General features: G+C 39.4%; 1 protein-coding gene across 2 annotated transcripts in view; it reads left to right on the top strand.

Moving 5' to 3' along the window:
- The window catches only part of lpin2 (lipin 2), a 30,788-nt gene extending 15,060 nt beyond the window's left edge, over positions 1–15,728 (top strand). Inside the window, exons 4-20 of one of the 2 annotated variants that reach the window (XM_059344747.1) lie at positions 369–736; positions 838–945; positions 1,052–1,178; positions 1,996–2,335; positions 2,428–2,527; positions 2,661–2,848; positions 3,752–3,845; positions 3,938–4,007; positions 4,111–4,203; positions 4,298–4,380; positions 5,195–5,342; positions 5,980–6,128; positions 8,060–8,146; positions 9,266–9,418; positions 11,810–11,924; positions 12,619–12,722; positions 14,315–15,728. In XM_059344747.1, the coding sequence (XP_059200730.1) occupies positions 369–736; positions 838–945; positions 1,052–1,178; positions 1,996–2,335; positions 2,428–2,527; positions 2,661–2,848; positions 3,752–3,845; positions 3,938–4,007; positions 4,111–4,203; positions 4,298–4,380; positions 5,195–5,342; positions 5,980–6,128; positions 8,060–8,146; positions 9,266–9,418; positions 11,810–11,924; positions 12,619–12,722; positions 14,315–14,459 (2,472 nt within the window). In that variant the 3' untranslated portion in view covers positions 14,460–15,728. The remainder of the gene's footprint in view (positions 1–368; positions 737–837; positions 946–1,051; positions 1,179–1,995; positions 2,336–2,427; positions 2,528–2,660; positions 2,849–3,751; positions 3,846–3,937; positions 4,008–4,110; positions 4,204–4,297; positions 4,381–5,194; positions 5,343–5,979; positions 6,129–8,059; positions 8,147–9,265; positions 9,419–11,809; positions 11,925–12,618; positions 12,723–14,314) is intronic. The other variant, XM_059344748.1, reaches the window with a different exon arrangement.
- Positions 15,729–19,000: the final 3,272 nt, after the last annotated feature.

Raw genomic sequence — 19,000 nt, 5'->3', positions numbered from 1 at the left:
TTTTACTGAATAATAGGCATACTTCTAACCGAAACAGGCCATAAGATCTGTGTATTCCCCCACGTGTTTTTTATATTGAACTTCCCTTGGAAATTTTCTGGAAATGTTCCAACCCATTGCAACACTAATGTTGATGTGCAGGTATATTGAAATGTTTTTTGTGAGGAAATAATTACTCCAATGCTGTTGTGTAGTTGCTCTCAAGCTTCCTTAACTCTCATAGTGACAACTAAACAGTGACAGTAACAACCCTGTTCTTCTGGACTTTAGTCTAGGAAGGGACACTATAAATCATTAATGCTGCTTTGATTTGCACTTGTTTAGAGATATCTTAAGCCTTATTCTCATGGTTCTCACTGATCCTTCAGCAGATTGTCCCTGCTCACCTGGCCACCTCTCCAATCCCCACCGAGAGTCACCTGTTCTGGATCTCAGAGGTGGAGAACAGTAGGGCACCAAAAGATCTTGAGGATGACCCTGCTGACCCAGAAGACCCACCTGAGCCTCCTGCTCCGAGCACTATGGCCACAAAGAAGAAGAAGAGACGGAGGAAGAAGCACAAAGGAGACCCCCGCAGAGAGGAGTTGACCCCGCCCATGTCAATCACTACTGGTAATGCTATTGCTGCTAACGCACCTGCTGCTACCACTGCTGCTATGTCCAGCACTGGGCAAAATGAAGAAATCTTCGAGATGGACCTGAGCTCTGATGAGGAAGCTGCAGTGCATGTCTCAAGGTGGGTTCAGGGTCACATCTTTTTTTTTTTTTTTTTTAAACATTTCTCTGCTTCAAAAGTTGATCATGAGTTAATTATTGAACTGTTTCTCCTATATTTAGGTCACCCTCAGTGACCACAATGCGTGACATTGACCCCAAATTACCTGCAGCCAGACACAGCCTTGATGGTTATCCAATGTCTGACGGGGACTGGCCGACGAATGACAGGTACGTATTGACATTAACACAGAGCCATCAGCAAAAAGGTGTGGTAGAGACACGTAAATAGACTTTGTCTTATTGATTGTTTGCTTTTCTCAATCTATCTCTTTAGTCACGGCTTGTCTCAGGCTTTTTCCCCAAAGAGTGACTCAGAACTGATGGTCAGGCCCTCCGAGAGTTTGCTCAGAGCCGAATCCCACATGCAGTGGACCTGGGGGGAGTTTCCAGAAACAACCAGGGTAAGCCCCTCTCTCTCCACAAACATTCAGCGGTGTACAGTTTCAGGTTTCCCACGGTCATGGAAAACCTGGTAGAGTCATGATTACATTTTCTTAATGAAATGTATTGTTACAGTAATCTTCTGTGGATAATCTTCCATTTGATGTCACATAATGGCAAATGTATTTGGTGTGACGTAGCTCCAATATGTGCCAATGGCTGTCGTCACTAATAAGTATTTATGTCTTTTTTTTCTCTGTGTTCTGTCTTTTCCTTGATGTATGTTGGCTAGCTGAAATTATGTTTGACTGGAGTTAGTCTCAATAATACCTGGCAAGTGTACATTTAATATTTCATGGCTCTCTAATGACTGAAACAATCTTTATCAGTCTTAAGAGCACCAAGAAATATGTACTTTTGTATAACTGTGCCTGTAGGTTTAACCCATTGAAGCCTGAAACGCCTGTAAAACCTCTGGGCGATTTTAAAATAAGCCCCTAAAATCTGAAGTTTTCCTGGAAATTCAACAGAAGTGTCAACGCTTCTACTAAATAATAGATTTTTCAGACTCTGTAACAGACAGAAATGAAATTCAAAAAGTATTTGAGAGCTTATTCAAATACTACAAAACGACGTATCCGCTTTCCAGGCTTCAATGGGTTAAGTATTTCAAGTGAATTGAACATGGTTATGATTGGTCATTGAAATTCTATTACAGGGGCATGAAAAGTCGTGGAACGGTTTTGAAATTTTGTCCATGAAAATGTGTGGGAACCCTATAGTTCTCTGAATATTCTCTTCTAAGTAACCTTTTCCCCCCTGATATCCAAAATCCAGGTCACCAAAAAAGAGAAACCAGAACTTCTAAAAACAGTCACCATCACCCCGTCGGAAAACACCCACTTCCGCGTCATCCTCAGCTCCGAGGCCATGGAGAACGACACCGAGAGCGAAAGGGGAGATGGCGCCTCTTCCTCCTCGGTGTGCACCATTGTCAAGCCTGAGCCACGCTCCCCCATCACCACTGTCACACCTGTGATTCCTCTCACATCTATGGGCACTATCACCTCTGTGAGTCCTGTAACGCCCACAGAGCCTATAGATGTCCTGCCACCCAATGTGGCAACCTCGACCCCTTTCAGCAGCCAACAGAGCGATTCCCCCTCGAAGAAAAAAGGTACAACGATGGTCACCACTTGCTTCGTTTCAGCCTTTTCCTTCGTTAGTTGTAATTGCACATTTACTGATAAATACTTCTGTTAAATGAAGGTGTCCCAAAGAGGAGCCAGCATCAAGGCCCTGAGGATATCTACCTGGATGACCTGAATGTACTTGAACCTGATGTTGCTGCAAGATATTTTCCTAAGAGGTTAGATTATGAAAGGGGCACCTAATTAATGTCACTTCCTGGCCTGTTTTGATTAAAAATTACAAGCTGAATGTGATCTATTTTAAAAACTAAACCAAGCATCATGACGTATTGTACTCTTCTGTTTCTCCAGTGAATCTGAGGCAGCGACAAAGCACTGGATGGACTCAGAGATGCACTCCGGTTCACAGTCTCCACAGTCGGTCGGCAGTGCAGCAGCCGACAGCGGGACAGAGTGTCTATCTGACTCAGCTAGTGACCTCCCAGACGTCACTCTTTCTCTGTGTGGAGGCCTCACAGAAAATGCTGAAATATCCAAAGGTACACCAGAATGCCACTCATAAAAAATGTAGCTGAAAGTGCACTTAGTGCTTTTCTGCAGGATAGAAAGTTACCCTCAGTCAGTAGAGACATACTGAAACCATTGTGTAATATCTTTTTTTATTTACTATAATAAATTTCTTCAATTTAATATTTTTTTTAATTTACTTTATTAGCGTCATTAGAAGGCTTCATGCCACTATGGTGGAGGCTCTGTTGCATGGAAAGAAATTGGCTTGGCATATGTAAAAATGCTTTAAACGACATGTTATTGAGACTTTTTTTCCCATGATAAAAGATGCAACAAGATCAATACAACCAGCATTCAAAATCAATACCTCCCCCCTCCAAATGTCATTAATGGCCAACAAAAATAATAGCAATAATAATGATGGCACTCACAATTGTAACAAAGATATAGAATAGAATAGAAACATCTTTATTAAAACATATGAAGAGAATATTGCATGCAGTATTATTCTCTTTCATAATGTTGCAATGCACTAAGCTTTTTTGTGGTTTTCTCAGACTTTGAGAGGTTTATAAAACCACACAGAAGCCTTAGGCACCCACCAGGACCACCCAAACCTAAAAAAGTGGACAACACGACCACCTACCAAAGCCCAACTTCACAGACCTCCACAGGGACAATCCCACTTGTGCACACATTTCCCTATAAGGCCACAAGTGTCCATTTTATTGAGGCTGAAGCTTAACAGTCCATTCTCTCATGTGTCATACACTCTTATGGAAGTGTTTCTTAGAAACCCACAGCGATGTGGCTGCGAGAATAAATTTCCTGACCTTTCTGTGTGGCTTTAAGTAAGATGATGTAGATCAGCACCACTGACCTTTTCATCTGCTGTCTTTTAATTAACGTTCTTCTCTCTTTTGTCTTGGCAGAAAGATTCATGGAGCATATCATCACTTATCATGAATTTGCTGAAAATCCAGCAATTATAGATAACCCCAACCTGGTAGTAAAAATAGGAAATAGGTATGTGAGCATTTTTATTTCACAAGTACAAGAGATACATTTTTTTTATTGCGTGGTCAATAGTGTTTCTTAACAAATGCCTTTGTTTTCAGATATTATAATTGGACACTAGCTGCACCCTTGATTCTCAGTCTACAAGCATTTCAGAAGAACTTACCAAAGGTAACTTTCATCTTTGTTTTCTGTTCTATGTATTATCAGTACATGTGGATTATTGTAAATATGTAGCTACCTTTATAATTGACTGTCTTCTTGTTTATTCTAGGCTACAGAGGAGGCCTGGGTGAAGGAGAAAATGCCAAAGAAGTCAGGTCGCTGGTGGTTCTGGCGAAAGCGGGCAGATAGTACAATCAAACAGGTGTGCATGTGTTACCATAAAAACAAAAACGTTTTTTACAGTTTTGTTTTTGTACAAACTTTATTCTTGGGATAATTTCTGTTTATTCTTCCAGTCGGAGACGAAGCTTGAAACCAAGGAGGAGTCTCATCTGGAGGAGGAAGGACCCTCCATTTCTCAGGAGAAACTGCCCATGCCGTAAGTGGTTCCAAAGGTTTATGAATACTCATTCAAGTTTAGTAACATGATGAACTCTTGCGTGACATTGTAAAGTACATCCACAGCTTTGTTTTATGGCAACTCCGTATAATCACATAATATTGAAGAGAATGAATTACAAACAAAGTGCTTTTGGCTGTGTTACGAGGCAGATCCTGAAGGGCTGCTCCAATATCACAATTATTGGGTCAATAGCAAGATAATACATTTACTCATTAACTTTGGAAACATCATGCATTTATTGTGCTTTAATAGTGGATTTTGAACTTAAAAGTATGATTGAACTTAAAAAAAAATACAATTAAAATAAGATCAACTATGTTGCAATGTACACTTCCACATCCCACTGAAAACCACTAAACATATATTCAATATATTTAAATGATAAATACAAATAAATTGGACTAAAATAAAATGCATCAAATATGTTGTAGTGCACTGCCACAATCACTGAAAACTATTTTGGGTAAACTAGACTCAACATATTTCAGCAAAGCGCATCACTGTAAAGAAAAGGGTGTGCTGGATTTATGACAAGAGCCAAAACGAGCATCATTGCAAAACAGAATGCAGCACAATAATCGCGTCATCTTGATGATCGTGAAATAATTACAGTCCTCAAAAGCTTAATTGTAAATTGAAAACATAATTTGAGTAATCAGCTGGGCCCCTAAATTTGATTTGAGTGTATTTAAGCAGCTTCAGACTGTTAATTCACTCATTGCTAATTTGCTTTCAAGCTATTTATCTGTATACCGTAAAAAGATGGCACTAATTGTTTGTTTCCCTGTAGGCCTAAAGCAGGAGACTCATCCAGCGATGAAGAGGCGAAGGAGGTGAGCGCTGCATCCTGTCAGGAGAGACTGCAGCCTGTCGATGGTCAGCACCATCCCAGCCCACACACTTACAGGAAGTCACTACGCCTCTCCTCTGATCAGATAGTGAGTACTTTCTTACACACGTTTTTTTCCTTGGAAAGCACAGAGCCAGCCTCTTTAACCCATTGACGCCTAAAACGCCTGTAAAACCTCTGGGCGATTTTAAAATAAGCCCCTAAAACCTGAAGTTTTTCTGGAAATTCAACAGAAGTGTCAACGCTTCCTACTAAATAATAGATTTTTCAGCCTCTGTAGCAGATAGAAATTAAATTCAAAACGTATTTGAGAGCTTATACAAATACTACAAAACGACGTATCCGCTTTCCAGGCTTCAATGGGTTAAAAGTATGGTATTCTACCACCCAGTTACTTTTATAATATAGAGAAATTGTACTTTTATTTGATAATTTGGTTTTCAGAAAAAAAAAACTTGAGTGTGGAGCACTCAATGAGATTGTACTTCAATGGGTTTATTTTGTAGTGTAGAGCTCCCTCTGCTGACCAGCTATAAACTGCATGTGTGTTTGCTCCACTGTGTTTGCTCCACTGTCTGTAGGGGGCTCTAGAGACCTGTGTATGTTCATTGTACTGTGGCAAAACAAATCATACTGGGGAGCAATGCCCACACTGTTGGAGCACATGTTAGTGAATGAATCGGCCTGTGCCTCCACATGCCTTCACTGTTTCCTTGTGTTACCAGGCCAGTCTGAAACTAAAGGAGGGACCTAATGATGTGACGTTCAGCATCACCACCCAATATCAGGGCACATGCCGCTGCGAGGGCACCATCTACCTGTGGAACTGGGACGACAAAGTCATTATCTCTGACATTGATGGCACCATCACCAAGTACGTTTCTGCAAGTCACTCACAACGACTGGTTCATGAGCATGAGTATCAGTCCTGAACTTCAGCAAGCTGTTATAAATCATATAAAAAAAACATAATTTGAATTTTGTTGCTAATTTATTTTAACATAAAATTTAATCTATATATAGATTTTGCCCACCAGAGTTACCAATATTTAGTTTTGGCAAAAGTTTAAATGTAGAATGTGTGTAGAATGAAGTGATTTTTGATGAAATATCTCCAATTTATACTTAGATTCGGTAAGCTTTATTCACACAATCAAAGGACAGTGGGGACATTTGAAAATCTGATCCTTTCTGATTTGTTTTGTTTGAAGTCTGCTTAGCTGCATGCTGAGAGACAGCTGGAGGAACAAAATCACAAAAAAATTACCCCCAAAAAACCCAATGGCCATTGCATCGTGTCAATCCTAGTCCCATTGCCCAAACCTAGTATGCTATTGTTAAAACTCTAAACATTGTCCAGGACTTTGGGTTGGTAGGTTACATATAATATGTGCTGCATGTGCATGGCCATAATATGTTCACAATAAATGGTGAATAGGGATTTGTATATGGAGTAAACAACCTGTTACTGATTATCTTAAAACATTTTTGCACTTTTTGTAATATACAGTATAAAATCATGCAAAAGTACCTCTGTAACACGTGATGCATCCTCTTTTTGGATCATGATCTGTAAGCATTTATATTGTAAGTAATTTATGCACATATAGAAGACAGCATCTGTAGATGTGTGATGCTATTTTTAGTCCCTCATGCCTATAAATTGCCCACACACTGTGAAATAAAGCCTCTTCTGTGACGACTAGTGTGATCTCTACAGTTGGAGGCCAGTAGGTGAATAAACAGTGCTTTAAGTTGTTGCAGAACATTGGATCGGTTGGATGATTAAATGAAAGAAAGAAAAGATGATGATGAACAGAACATTTAAATTACCTTCTTAATCATCTTGTGCAGTTTACTGAGTAACTTCACTGCCACGTACAGGTCCTTCTCAAATAGCAGATATTAAGTCCATAATCCAGTACTAAGATTTTTAATTAGCTTAAAGCCAGCTCCATCTCTTTTGACACAAGTCTGATCTGCCTGACGCCCACTCTATGAGGTTTATAAGTAGTCAGCATCAAACAGGGTCAGATTAAGTGAAGCTTGTTATCTCTGTGACCCTTTAGGCCAACCTGTGACATGTGGCTTTCTTTGAGTAACAGGGCGAAGAGCATGGGGACTATAATGAGCCCATTTACATTTCATTCTGTAAGCACACACATCTATACGCTGTAGTTGAGACAGTGCCAGCCCTATGGGCCAGTAATCCTCATTAGTTGAGAACAGTCCATAATGTTGTGTTTATGATAAAATGGTAAAGTCATTATGGAGCTATATGTGACCTTCTTTGAATGGTCTTAAAGGAACACTCCACCGTTTTTTCATATTAAAACATGTTATTCGGTCAAGTAAGACGAGTTGATACATACATTATAGTTATCCTTTTTATCCGCTTAGAAAAGCGCCACGTTTTATTTTGTGTCGCCATACTTGGTCGTTTAACTACTCGTGTAGCTGTATTTAAATAGGGAAAACGTGGAGGAGTTTGGTCGCTTCTAACTGTCCATCTGTTTGGATCCTAATGAATGAACTGGGCTAAGCTAAGTGCTAGCCAAGTGGCGCCGCGCGCCAGGGCGATTGAGTGCACGCATTGAGACGCAAGAGGTCTGTATCAACTCGTCTTACTTGACCGAATAACATGTTTTAATATGAAAAAACGGTGGAGTGTTCCTTTAACTACAGATCATGCACATGTTTTCTTTGCTACGTTTTTGGAGCCTGTGACTCGGTGATGTACCTGACAGATGGGGTCATCTCAGACTTTATGTCACTAATATCCATGCGTTTGTCTTAATGTTTCAGGTCAGATGTGTTTGGACAGATTCTGCCACAGCTGGGGAAGGACTGGACCCACCAGGGCATTGCAAAGCTGTACCACTCAGTCGCTGAGTAAGTGCACTAGAACACTGATTAATCACAGAGGAAGGATGAATGGTTGGTCAGTGGTTAGTACTGTCTGGGTTTTATTCCCAATAGTCTCAGTGTGGAGTTGATATTTACTCCCAGTGTTTGCGTGGGGTGCTCTTGAGGTTGATGACTCAGGAAGTTTTAGTGTAATCAAGACAGAATTATTGTACAAACTAAAAACATAATGAAACTCCATGTCAGTGTGTGTGACCACTTTTCTCATTGTGGTTCTTTTTGTGGGTTTAGAAACTTTAATATCGACCTCTCTTTGCTGCTTTAGTCATACAGGCAATAAAACATTTAAACACACTAAATGTCATTTCTGCCGCAGCGGGCTTTGATGACGTAAAGCAGTGTGGGATCAAGGCAGTTGTTGTCTTCATTGAATAACCGCCATCATTGCAGATGGAAATCAATCTGACAATGGTCAAGTTAACGTATTAATGTGACTTAAAGTGATGGGAATAAAACTTTGTCATTTCATTCTAATGTAACTTTAGCTAACATAATTTTAACTTGCCAACTTGCCATTAGATGAGTTGACTACTCATACAACTACTGCATTTAACTGTATGTGTCAAATTTACTCATGGGGTAGCCCAGTGCTGTTTGTGTTCGAAACAATTGTGTTAAAAATAACATAATGAGAATGTTAATGTAAAGTTGATTAAATATTGAGTAATTGAATGAAATTTCAGATTTCTCTGGGTTTAAATTAAAATAATGTTGGAAACATTTGGGATAATCTAAGAACACAACCCAACAAAATATATTACATAGATCCAGTTTGAATTGGTATGGCTAACTGGGGCCCGTCTTTCTGTTTTCCATGCTGATTTAGTTAATTGGCGCCTTTTATAGTGTGAATATGAGCTTGAATTAATCTTCTCTATGTAAGATCCCTTTGAATGATTGGCCCCAAGCCTTCTGTGACCCTCAAGGATAAACATGTGTAATAAATGGCAGGATGGTACGTCATTTTCACTATATGAAAGCATCCGGTCTTATTAAAGTGCTATTCTTAGTAATTGCTAATGACGGTCCTGATATTAAAACTGTATTGGAACAACCGTTAATGAGCACCACTCTCCCCATTTGCAGGAACGGCTACAAGTTCTTGTACTGCTCAGCGCGGGCTATTGGCATGGCAGACATGACAAGAGGTTACCTGCAGTGGGTCAACGATGGAGGCATCATTCTACCCCGGGGACCTCTCATGCTGTCTCCCAGCAGCCTCTTCTCTGCCTTCCACAGGTACAGGAACATATAATACATAAATGGCTACCAGTTTCAGTGTCAAGAAGCCAAGGTCACATGCATTAAATCCATCATGAATCTTAATTGTGATTCCATACCGTCCCATGGTACCCTCCTTTCAAAGCATAATCCTTTTTGTCTGCAAACTTAATTCACATTCGATACCCCCAAGTTTCTCCAGCTCAAAATCCTCTCCAAATCCCCATTCATTATAATAATCTTTTCATATACTGAGGTTGTTAAGGCTACAGAAAACTCAAACTCGTGAATTCTAACGCAATAAGCGTTAACTGTGTTGGCAGCCTTGCCATTAGCTACTAGAAATATAGTCATGTTCAGCATCTTCTTGCTGTCTCTTTACTTTTTGTTTCATCTTTGTTCCCTGGTTTTCACAATCAGTTCTGAACAGCTGAGAAATGTGTTTCCACAGACGGGGACAGCTGCCAAGGCAATGACTTTGTCGAACAATAGACATGTTTATTGATTAGCAAGTTATGAGAATGGCAGCTTGCTGATTTCCATGCAGCATTAAACTGTGGAGGGAATATTATAGGATGCCATAAAAAATGTCCAATCAACTTACTCTAAGTGATGCTGAAAAGGGATTTTTGTATTCATAGCACAATTTAGCTGGTAATTGATGCAAAATTATTGGCCTCGGTAAGTTAATGTCAAGATAATTAAACAGCTATAAAACTACACATATTGTTACAGCTATAGTTTTGTATGGACATAAATGTCAGTGGCTTGTTGGCATTGCTGATTTAATATGCACATCTCCTACTACTACCTACTCTCTGCCTTGAGTACTGCACACACACAAACAGTAAAATACAGGCCTTGTAATGCCACATAAGCCCATTGTCATTTCATGCATGTTACATTGCCAAAGCGACTGTTTATGCACAGTCAAAAGTCAACACAAGTAAACAAACTTTCTGTTTTGTTGAACACTTTTTGTGTCATGTCTTCAAGTTGCACATATTTTAATTATTTATATGGCCTTCCTTATTTTATTTTCATGTTACTGAGGCATGCCTACCACCCTGGTATTTGGACTTCCTAGGGGAAAGCAAGACTAAACTAAATATTTTTAGACTTTAAATTTACTAGACTTCTCTGTGTATTGATTAGTTTGTACATGTTCCTCCAGAGTGAGAACTTCATCTGTCGCCTGTCATATATAGAAGCATTCTGTCATACATAGCAGCATTCTGTTATACATGGCAGCCTTCTGTTATATATAGAAGCCTTCTGTTATACATAGCAGCATGATGTTATACATAGCAGCATTCTGTTATTCATAGCAACATTCTGTTATACATGGCAGCCTTCTGTTATACATACCAGCCTTCTGTTATACATAGCAGCATTCTGTTCTACATAGCAGCATTCTGTTATACATGGCAGCATTCTGTTATACATAGCAGCATTATGTTATACATAGCAGCATTATGTTATACATAGCAGCATACTGTTATACATGGCAGCATTATGTTATACATAGCAACATTCTGTTATACATGGCAGCATTATGTTATACATAGCAACATTCTGTTATACATAGCAGCATGATGTTATACATAGCAGCATTCACTTATACATGGCAGCATTCACTTATACATGGCAGCATTCTGTTATACATAGCAGCATTCACTTATACATGGCAGCATTCACTTATACATGGCAGCATTCTGTTATACATAGCAGCATTCTGTTATACATGGCAGCATTCTGTTATACATAGCAACATTCTGTTATACATGGCAGCCTTCTGTTATACATGGCAGCATTCTGTTATACATGGCAGCATTCTGTTATACATGGCAGCATTCTGTTATACATGGCAGCCTTCTGTTATGCATAGCAACATTCTGTTATACATGGCAGCATGATGTTATACATGGCAGCATTCTGCTATACATAGCAGCATTCTATTATACATAGCAACATTCTGTTATACATAGCAGCATGATGTTATACATAGCAGCCTTATGTTATACATAGCAGCCTTCTGTTATACATAGCAACCATCAGTTCTTTAAAGCAACACAAGCAAGTTGTCATACTGCTAACCCTAACCCTAATCCAATTTGATAATATGATAATTATTGTTTATAATTATATATTGACAGTAAACTGTAAAAAAAATAATGATAATAATAAATAAATTATTGACCAATCAGAAACACGTTTTCAACAAAGCTGTGTATTAACTGTATGTACTGTTCAGGCAGAAAAAGCTCATTCTAATCCAAATGTATTAGAATAAAGAAGACTGAGGGGAAGTACACATTTTTCTGACAAGGTTTTCTCTAATGCAGACATGACCGATGATGAGGACATGCATATGTGTGCTGCTCTAATCAAACTGTCTGTTTGCTTCAGGGAGGTCATTGAGAAGAAGCCAGAGATCTTCAAGATTGAATGCCTTACAGATATCAAGAACCTGTTCCAGCATAACAAGCAGCCATTCTACGCGGCCTTTGGGAATAGAGCTAATGTGAGTTAATGAATGTTTGAAGATTTCAGCCTCCCAGACATTAAAGCACTCGCTTTTACATGTCAGAGAGCTGCTTTTTCCAGAAGTCGATGCAGACATGATGTATTGTAAAATCAACATGACACGCTGGCTATCAATTAGCACACACAAACATATGAAATCAGTACTGGGCTGAACCTGAGCTGAGGTCACTGGCTGAGTATGGGCCCATGTGACATCGTCTGTGGAAGAGAGCTCAAGCCGGGCACAGCGTCCCATCTTCAGCTGCATAAACACCAACACCCAGATGAAGCAGTGGGTCGGCCATCAAACCTCTGTCTGTCTCCGACCCTCGCCAAAGAAAAGAAAACAAAAAAATAACACACACAAAAACACACAGTCTTGAACTTGCCCATCAAAACATTCAGTCTAGAAATATTGCCATTACGTGCATTAGGTGGAACACAAACAGGAAATCTGTGGTTAATGTTATTAAACGCTCTTATGTCAGTGTGTACCAGTGTGTACTATGCATGAGAGCTGAAATTTCATGATCTCACGTGGCTTTTAAAGGGCCAGTTGCTATTTTTTAATCTCATTTATGTTTTATACACATACTTTCTGTTTTTTAGCTAATTATATTTGAATATATGAGCTGCTTTTGTCTTTACGAACATCATTTCTTGTGGTTAAATTTAATTTTGTCTCCATGCAGGATGTGTTTGCCTATAAGGAGGTGGGAGTTCCAGTGTGTCGGATCTTCACAGTCAACCCAAAAGGAGAGCTGATTCAGGAGCAGACCAAGGGCAACAAGTCCTCGTAAGTACATTAAAGGGGTACTTCAGACTTTCTGAATTGGGGTTTCTATGAGGTACTTATCCATAGTCAGTGAGGGGCTCACCCCCAGTTTCGAGAAGCAGACAGGAGTACCAACATGGATGTCAAGCAATGTACTGTTATGAACAGGGGCAGCTAGATGTACTTTTAGCCTCCTAAATAAATCAATACGAGTTTAAGTTATGGTTGGTATATTTTACTTTTTACTTAATTTTATTTTAGACACTTTACCTTGCAATAAGAAAGCAATTTCCTGCCATATCTATGTTCTCTTCTAAGCCCCCAGACTCCTTTGTTAAAAACAGTAATTTTACCTCACAGGACAAGGGAGTCGCTGGTTTGCCGCTGCCTCGATTGGTCATTGTGTGACTTTGTGTTATTGTGTGACTTTGTGTTATTGTGTGACTTTGGAGAATCTGGAGAATTCTTTTGCACATCAAACAAAACAACTGTTTTAGGCAGTGGTAGACCAGCAACTCTTGCGTTCTGCAAGGTTAAAATTGATGTTTTAGTCAATAGTCTGGTGGCTTTGAAGGGAGCATAGATAAAACGGCTTCAGTTCCTCTGCAACCTTGGTAGCTCAGGTTCTGAAGGGTCACCGTCGGCCACATCTATTACCGCTGCGGCCTCAGCCTTTCTACTGCATTTCTATGGAACTATCATGGCTGGCATGTTCACTGTTGGAGAGGTAGCAAGTTTGCAATACAAGCAAAGAAAACAAAGTTCTGTTTTTTTGGCACCATCGAGAGCCTCCTGGCTACCCAGGGGAATCCAAGCTGAAAAAGCCTGTAGTCCTTCTTTGTCTCCACCTACGTCATTGTCACTCAGTGGCATCGCTGGGTTCAGGAAGAACAACAGATTACACAGCAGGAGAACTCTATTCTTGGTCAATATAGCTCACAGTGAGGAATTTATTGCTTCAGTCATATACACTACCGGTCAAAAGTTTTAGAACACACCAACTTTTCCAGAATTTAATTGAAAATTATGCAGTTTAATGTCTCAGTGTACTCTGAAATGAATGCACATTTGCAACATTTAAAATTCTTTATTAAGCATGATAGTGTTTTGAAAGTAAAAAAAAGATTCAAAATCACATTTTATGTTGGACTAAAGGACTAAAAAAAGACACAAAATGACAAAAAAAGACACAAAATGACCAAAAAAAGACACAAAATGACTTACAAAGACATGAAAAGAATTCAAAAATGGACAAAACAGCCCAAGACTCCATAGAGTTAAGTTGTTAACCCATTTCTTGTTCCCTGAAAAAGGCCTACTTGTATAATTCTGAAATGTACATTATTTTCCAGTTTTGGTTAAGCTTACCTTTTTTTATTTACCTCTGGCAGTTCACCACTTACCTTTGTACCCTTTCAAGCTGTTCATTTGACTTGAACTGCTTGAATTTCAATAAAAAACTGGAAAAATTGGGGTGTTCTAAAACTTTTGACCAGTAGTGTATATTTACCAATAACACTGAGTGAACATAAAATGTGGCAAGTTTCTCCTAATGATTTCCTTTCTCTCTGTATCTATCTATCTACTTGTCTGTCCCTCTTTCTTCTCCATAGTTACGGCAGGCTCAGCGAGCTGGTGGAGCATGTCTTCCCTCTGCTGAGCAAAGAGCAGAACGAGGCCTTTGTCCTGCCGGAGTACAGCTCTTTCTGTTACTGGAGACAGCCCATACCGGACTTCGACCCTGATGAACTGCTCTAATCCAGCACATATGGACACTCAGGTGCTCACATATACATGCAATTGGACTGTGCACTTGAATGCATCTCCAGGAAACACATGGACTGAAACCCAAACTTTCCTACATAGTACTCAGACATGCACACACAGAAACCGGGTTATGCTCCAGAACAGTAAATCCTGATGACTAATCCCTGAACACTTTCATCCCAAGGAGACACGAAACTAATCAGCAACTAAATGATCATCCTTCCTCATGCCTGTGAAGGCATCCTAACCCAGTGAGCACTCTGTAGTCCCCATCGCTGTATGGGGATAGAGATCTGAGGCTAATCTTTCCTCTGTAACTTCTAGCAAACAGGATGGTCTGCATTTGTCATCAGGGACACGACTGAAGCCCCACACGAGGTATTAGCCTTTAGCACTAGAGTCTGCACTGTGCAGAAGGAAAAGACATTGTTTTTCATGAATCAGGTTTTTCCACATTTCCTGAATGCCCTAAAGGAAGTGAAATGAAATGTTCAAAGTAAAAATGACACACAGGGTAGACCGTGAACACTTCCCACTAGTCATATGCATTGAATATTTAGCTGTGGCTGCTGTGTTTGCCTATAAACAGGTATTCTGTTGTTAATTTGGTCAAACACAATAAATAAAAACATGGGTATTTTTCAACCTGCTCCCTATTTACTCACGATTTCTGTCTTGGTCACAGAGCAGGACAACAAGTTTTGAATTCAGTCCAGTATTGGACGAGTAAGCTACAGTGTAATCCTTCAGTCACTGTACCTTCACTAAATGTGCTTGTTTTTGCCACTGACTGGATCAGATTGTTGTAATAAGTGTTTGATCTGGTCTCTTTGTTCTTGTGTCTAACAAATTCTGGGTCTGAAATCTCATTAGGAGACTTGTTGTTGGAAGACATCACTAGAATGAGAGACTTTGAAAATCTTTTAGATGACACTAAGCTCTGTCTAAGTCATGCTTGAATATTAAGCTGATTTCAACAATGTAGAAGAGGCCACAAGAGATTCAGAACAAGACTTCTCCTTGATGGAGACTTTGTTAGGCACAATAAACAGATTGGGTCAAGCCAAAGGTAAAGAAAAACTTTTTGTTTGACAACATTATGGAAAGGACAGACACTTTTAATGACGATCTGAGCCTGTCGGACATTGCAGCCCATTTCAAGGCGCCTTTGGTCAATACTGGACATCTTAAAACTATTGTCCCCACTGGTCACTTCGACATAAAAACATAGAGAAACAGGTTGAAAAATAAATGTTTATCTTTAAGGAAATAATAATGGTGGCTTCACCAACTGCGACACCACCGACTGAACCCTACACAGCAGTTATTTTCCAGAAAGCTGCTGTAGGTTTTGGGTTTTGTTCCTGACTCTGGACTGACTGCGTGCTCATTCGCTTACTGATTTCAGATCGCCACTTTTCCCCTGGATTGCTTACGATGTTTGTACTGAATGACTCATGTTCGGTACTGTTAATATTCAAGGTCATACCAGGGATCTACTTTTGCCAACAAGTATGTGAAGATACACAAGTTAGATGTAACTTAAAAACAAAATGAAGGAGCTTCATGGTATGTTGTCTCGCTGTTATTTTATTATGATTATTCTGTTATACAAGCTCTGGCGAATCAAATGTGTTTTGTTAATGATGCAGTCATTATTTATAATAATTGGTATGTTTAAGTTATTGATTTATATCGTGATGCCTTTGCTTGTCTGAAAAAAAAATAATTTATCACCAATGCAATGTGGAAATACTACAAATTGGTATTTTGTATGGTTGGTCATAGGTTAACATGCACTTAACTGCTAGGCCTTGTACGATCCTTTTTTTTAAGCCTTGTATCCCATTTTCACAACGATCTGTATTCTTTGTTTTAAAGTGAAATTTTTAAAAAATGTAAGGTACATTCACATTCCACAGCAAACCTCAGAACCCGCAGCTTTAGTATTAAAATATGTGTGTAAATGTAAAAGATAACGCTTGAGTTGGAACAGTGGAAATAAGCAGATCTAGAGAGAGGGCTTAACGTGAAGGATTTCCATTTGGTCACACACAAGAGTGTGTTTGTGTGTGTGCGTGCAAACCGAATCACTCGGTGCTGCTGCCGTTGGAGTGACAGGATTCATTCACCCTTTGCTTATGTTCCCTCAGTGGCTTTCTTGAGACTTGTCCAACGCACTTTGTCTAAGCTGCACCCACAGACGTAAGTCAGAACACCTCTCACCCACATGCACTTCACTGAAGGTCTCCATAGACCAGAGTATGCAATTACTGCAGGAAGGAAGAGTTGTAGTTTTACCTCTTTGTTGTGTGAGTGACCTTCTGACACCACAGACAAATCAGCTATTCTGAAATATGTAAATATGAACAATTATGGAAGGGGGTTTGCAGGCTGCAAGGCAAAATGTGCGTATTAACAACAAAATAATGTTCATCTGGGGTGCTGGATAGAGCGACCCCTCAGCCTGTGTGTGCATGCGTGTGTGTGTGTGTGTGTGTGCATGTGTGTGTGTGTGTGTGTGCATGTGTGCATGTGTGTGTGCGTGCGTGTGCGTGTGTGTGTGGGTGTGTGTGTGTGTGTGAGAGAGAAAAAAGACTGATCCCGTGCCTCTGGTGACCAGAGGAAGAGCCATTGGGTCTTGTTTTGAGATAAACAGGAAATACTTGAGGAAACTGTTTGAAGTGCTTCACTGGCATTATTTGAGTTGTGTTGTAGGAAAAGAAGTGTAGGCAGATGTGCCACTTCACTGAATGAATCATACCTCCAGCACTAGTATAACATGGTGGTGTGTGTGCTAGTGAGGATTAAAACCAGAAGAGAGTTAGACTGAGACTTAAAGGGAGAGTTAGGTTGTTTTGAAGTGTGGCTGTATGAGGTACTTGTCTATAGTCAGTGTTTTACCTGCAGTAGATGGCAGTCTGCACGCCTCCAGTTTGGAAAAGCAGGCATGGAACCTGAGCAATGTACTGCTGTGCAAAAATATATTTCAGCCACCTAAAAAATAATACCAGACGAAGTGTACACTTTTCACTTTTCACTGCTTTGCCTGGCTGTCAGAGACTAAAGCTTTTATCTATGCTCTCTTCAAAACCACCAGACTCCATTGACAAAAACAGTTATTTTTTACCTTGCAGAATTCTGGAGTTGTTTCTCTACTGCTGCCTTGATTGATTAGTTTGTTTATGTTTTTGTGTGACTTTGTGTTTTAAAGAGTTAGTTCAGATTTAACAAAGTCACACAAACAAACTAACCAAGTGAGGCAGAATCTGGTGGCTTTGAATAGAGCATGGAAAAAGGCTTCAGTTCCCCCTGTGTAAACTTAAAGAGGGCTGTCTGACAGTAAGGTAAAGCAGTGAAAATCTTCTAAATATAGCTTAAATGTAAACTGAAATTATTTTTTTTCTTTTAGGTAGCTAAAGTATGTTTCCCTGCTGTCCACAGAAGTACATTGCTCAGCTTTCTTGCCGGTACTCCTGACTGCTTCCCCAAACTTAGGCCCTAACAACCCCCATCTAATAGGTAAATTCACTGATTATGGATAACTACGTCATACAACCACACATCCATAAATCTGAACAATCCCTTTTAAAAGACGAAAAACGTTCAATGGAAAAAAGCACAATTTACGATCATGGCTGCATCCAGATTGTCACTATTATCGTCATTATTTCACTCAAGTGTTTCCGCTTTCACTCTGTAGCTCAGATGTTTCCGTGATGAATAAGATGCGTGTTTTGCTTTGATTTTGTTTGCTTGTTCTTTCCGAAGTTTGGTGAAGTCAAATAGATATATATATCTTATATTATAACAAAAAATGAATTCCATTCTTTCTATGAAAGTAAAGCATCTTGTGTGGAAGAATCACACTTCATCCTCAATGATCCTGAGATACGTGGTAAATATATAATATTGTTTGTTCTCACTCAACTGCTGTGGAAAATGATCCGGTATATATGCTGATCATCACTTACTTCTGTCTTAGATGCCTTTTTTCTGTTTTATTATTTCTTATAAAGTGTGGGACTTCGTTTGTTTGTTTGTTTTGTTCTGTTTGGAGGTAACGCTTGCTATTTGATTGTGTCTGACCAACAGAAATACCTTAAGTGTATGCTGTGTTTGATTTGTATAGAAATGTGGTTTAAAGTATGTTTAAAGAACAAAATACATTGTAAGACGAGAAAAAAATACAGGCCTAATGAAGCTAACAAAGTGTGGCTTGTGGTCATATTTGTATGAAATAAAATTTCTAACTGAATACATTTGTGTGCTGCACTTTTCTCCTTTCCAGTCAGAGTTAAAAAGTTCATCAATCACCAGAGGCTAGAGAAGTAACTTTTACCCTGTTGCTTTCAATAAAGTCTCAATACATGAATAATGTATACTCATTGCAATTGAAATGTGTTAGATAATTCCACACAATGCTGAATTACTGTTTAACTGACTAGAAACCAGTGTTTTTCTCTTCTTTAAAGGTTAACAGGGGATGAACTGAAGGCTAAATGCTCTCCTGCTGCTTATTACAGTTTGCT

This window comes from Centropristis striata, chromosome 11 (assembly GCF_030273125.1).
Source record: "Centropristis striata isolate RG_2023a ecotype Rhode Island chromosome 11, C.striata_1.0, whole genome shotgun sequence".
Taxonomy (NCBI): Eukaryota; Metazoa; Chordata; class Actinopteri; order Perciformes; family Serranidae; genus Centropristis; species Centropristis striata.
The sequence above is the reverse complement of the archived record's forward strand: the minus strand, read 5'-3'. Positions and strand labels throughout refer to the sequence as shown.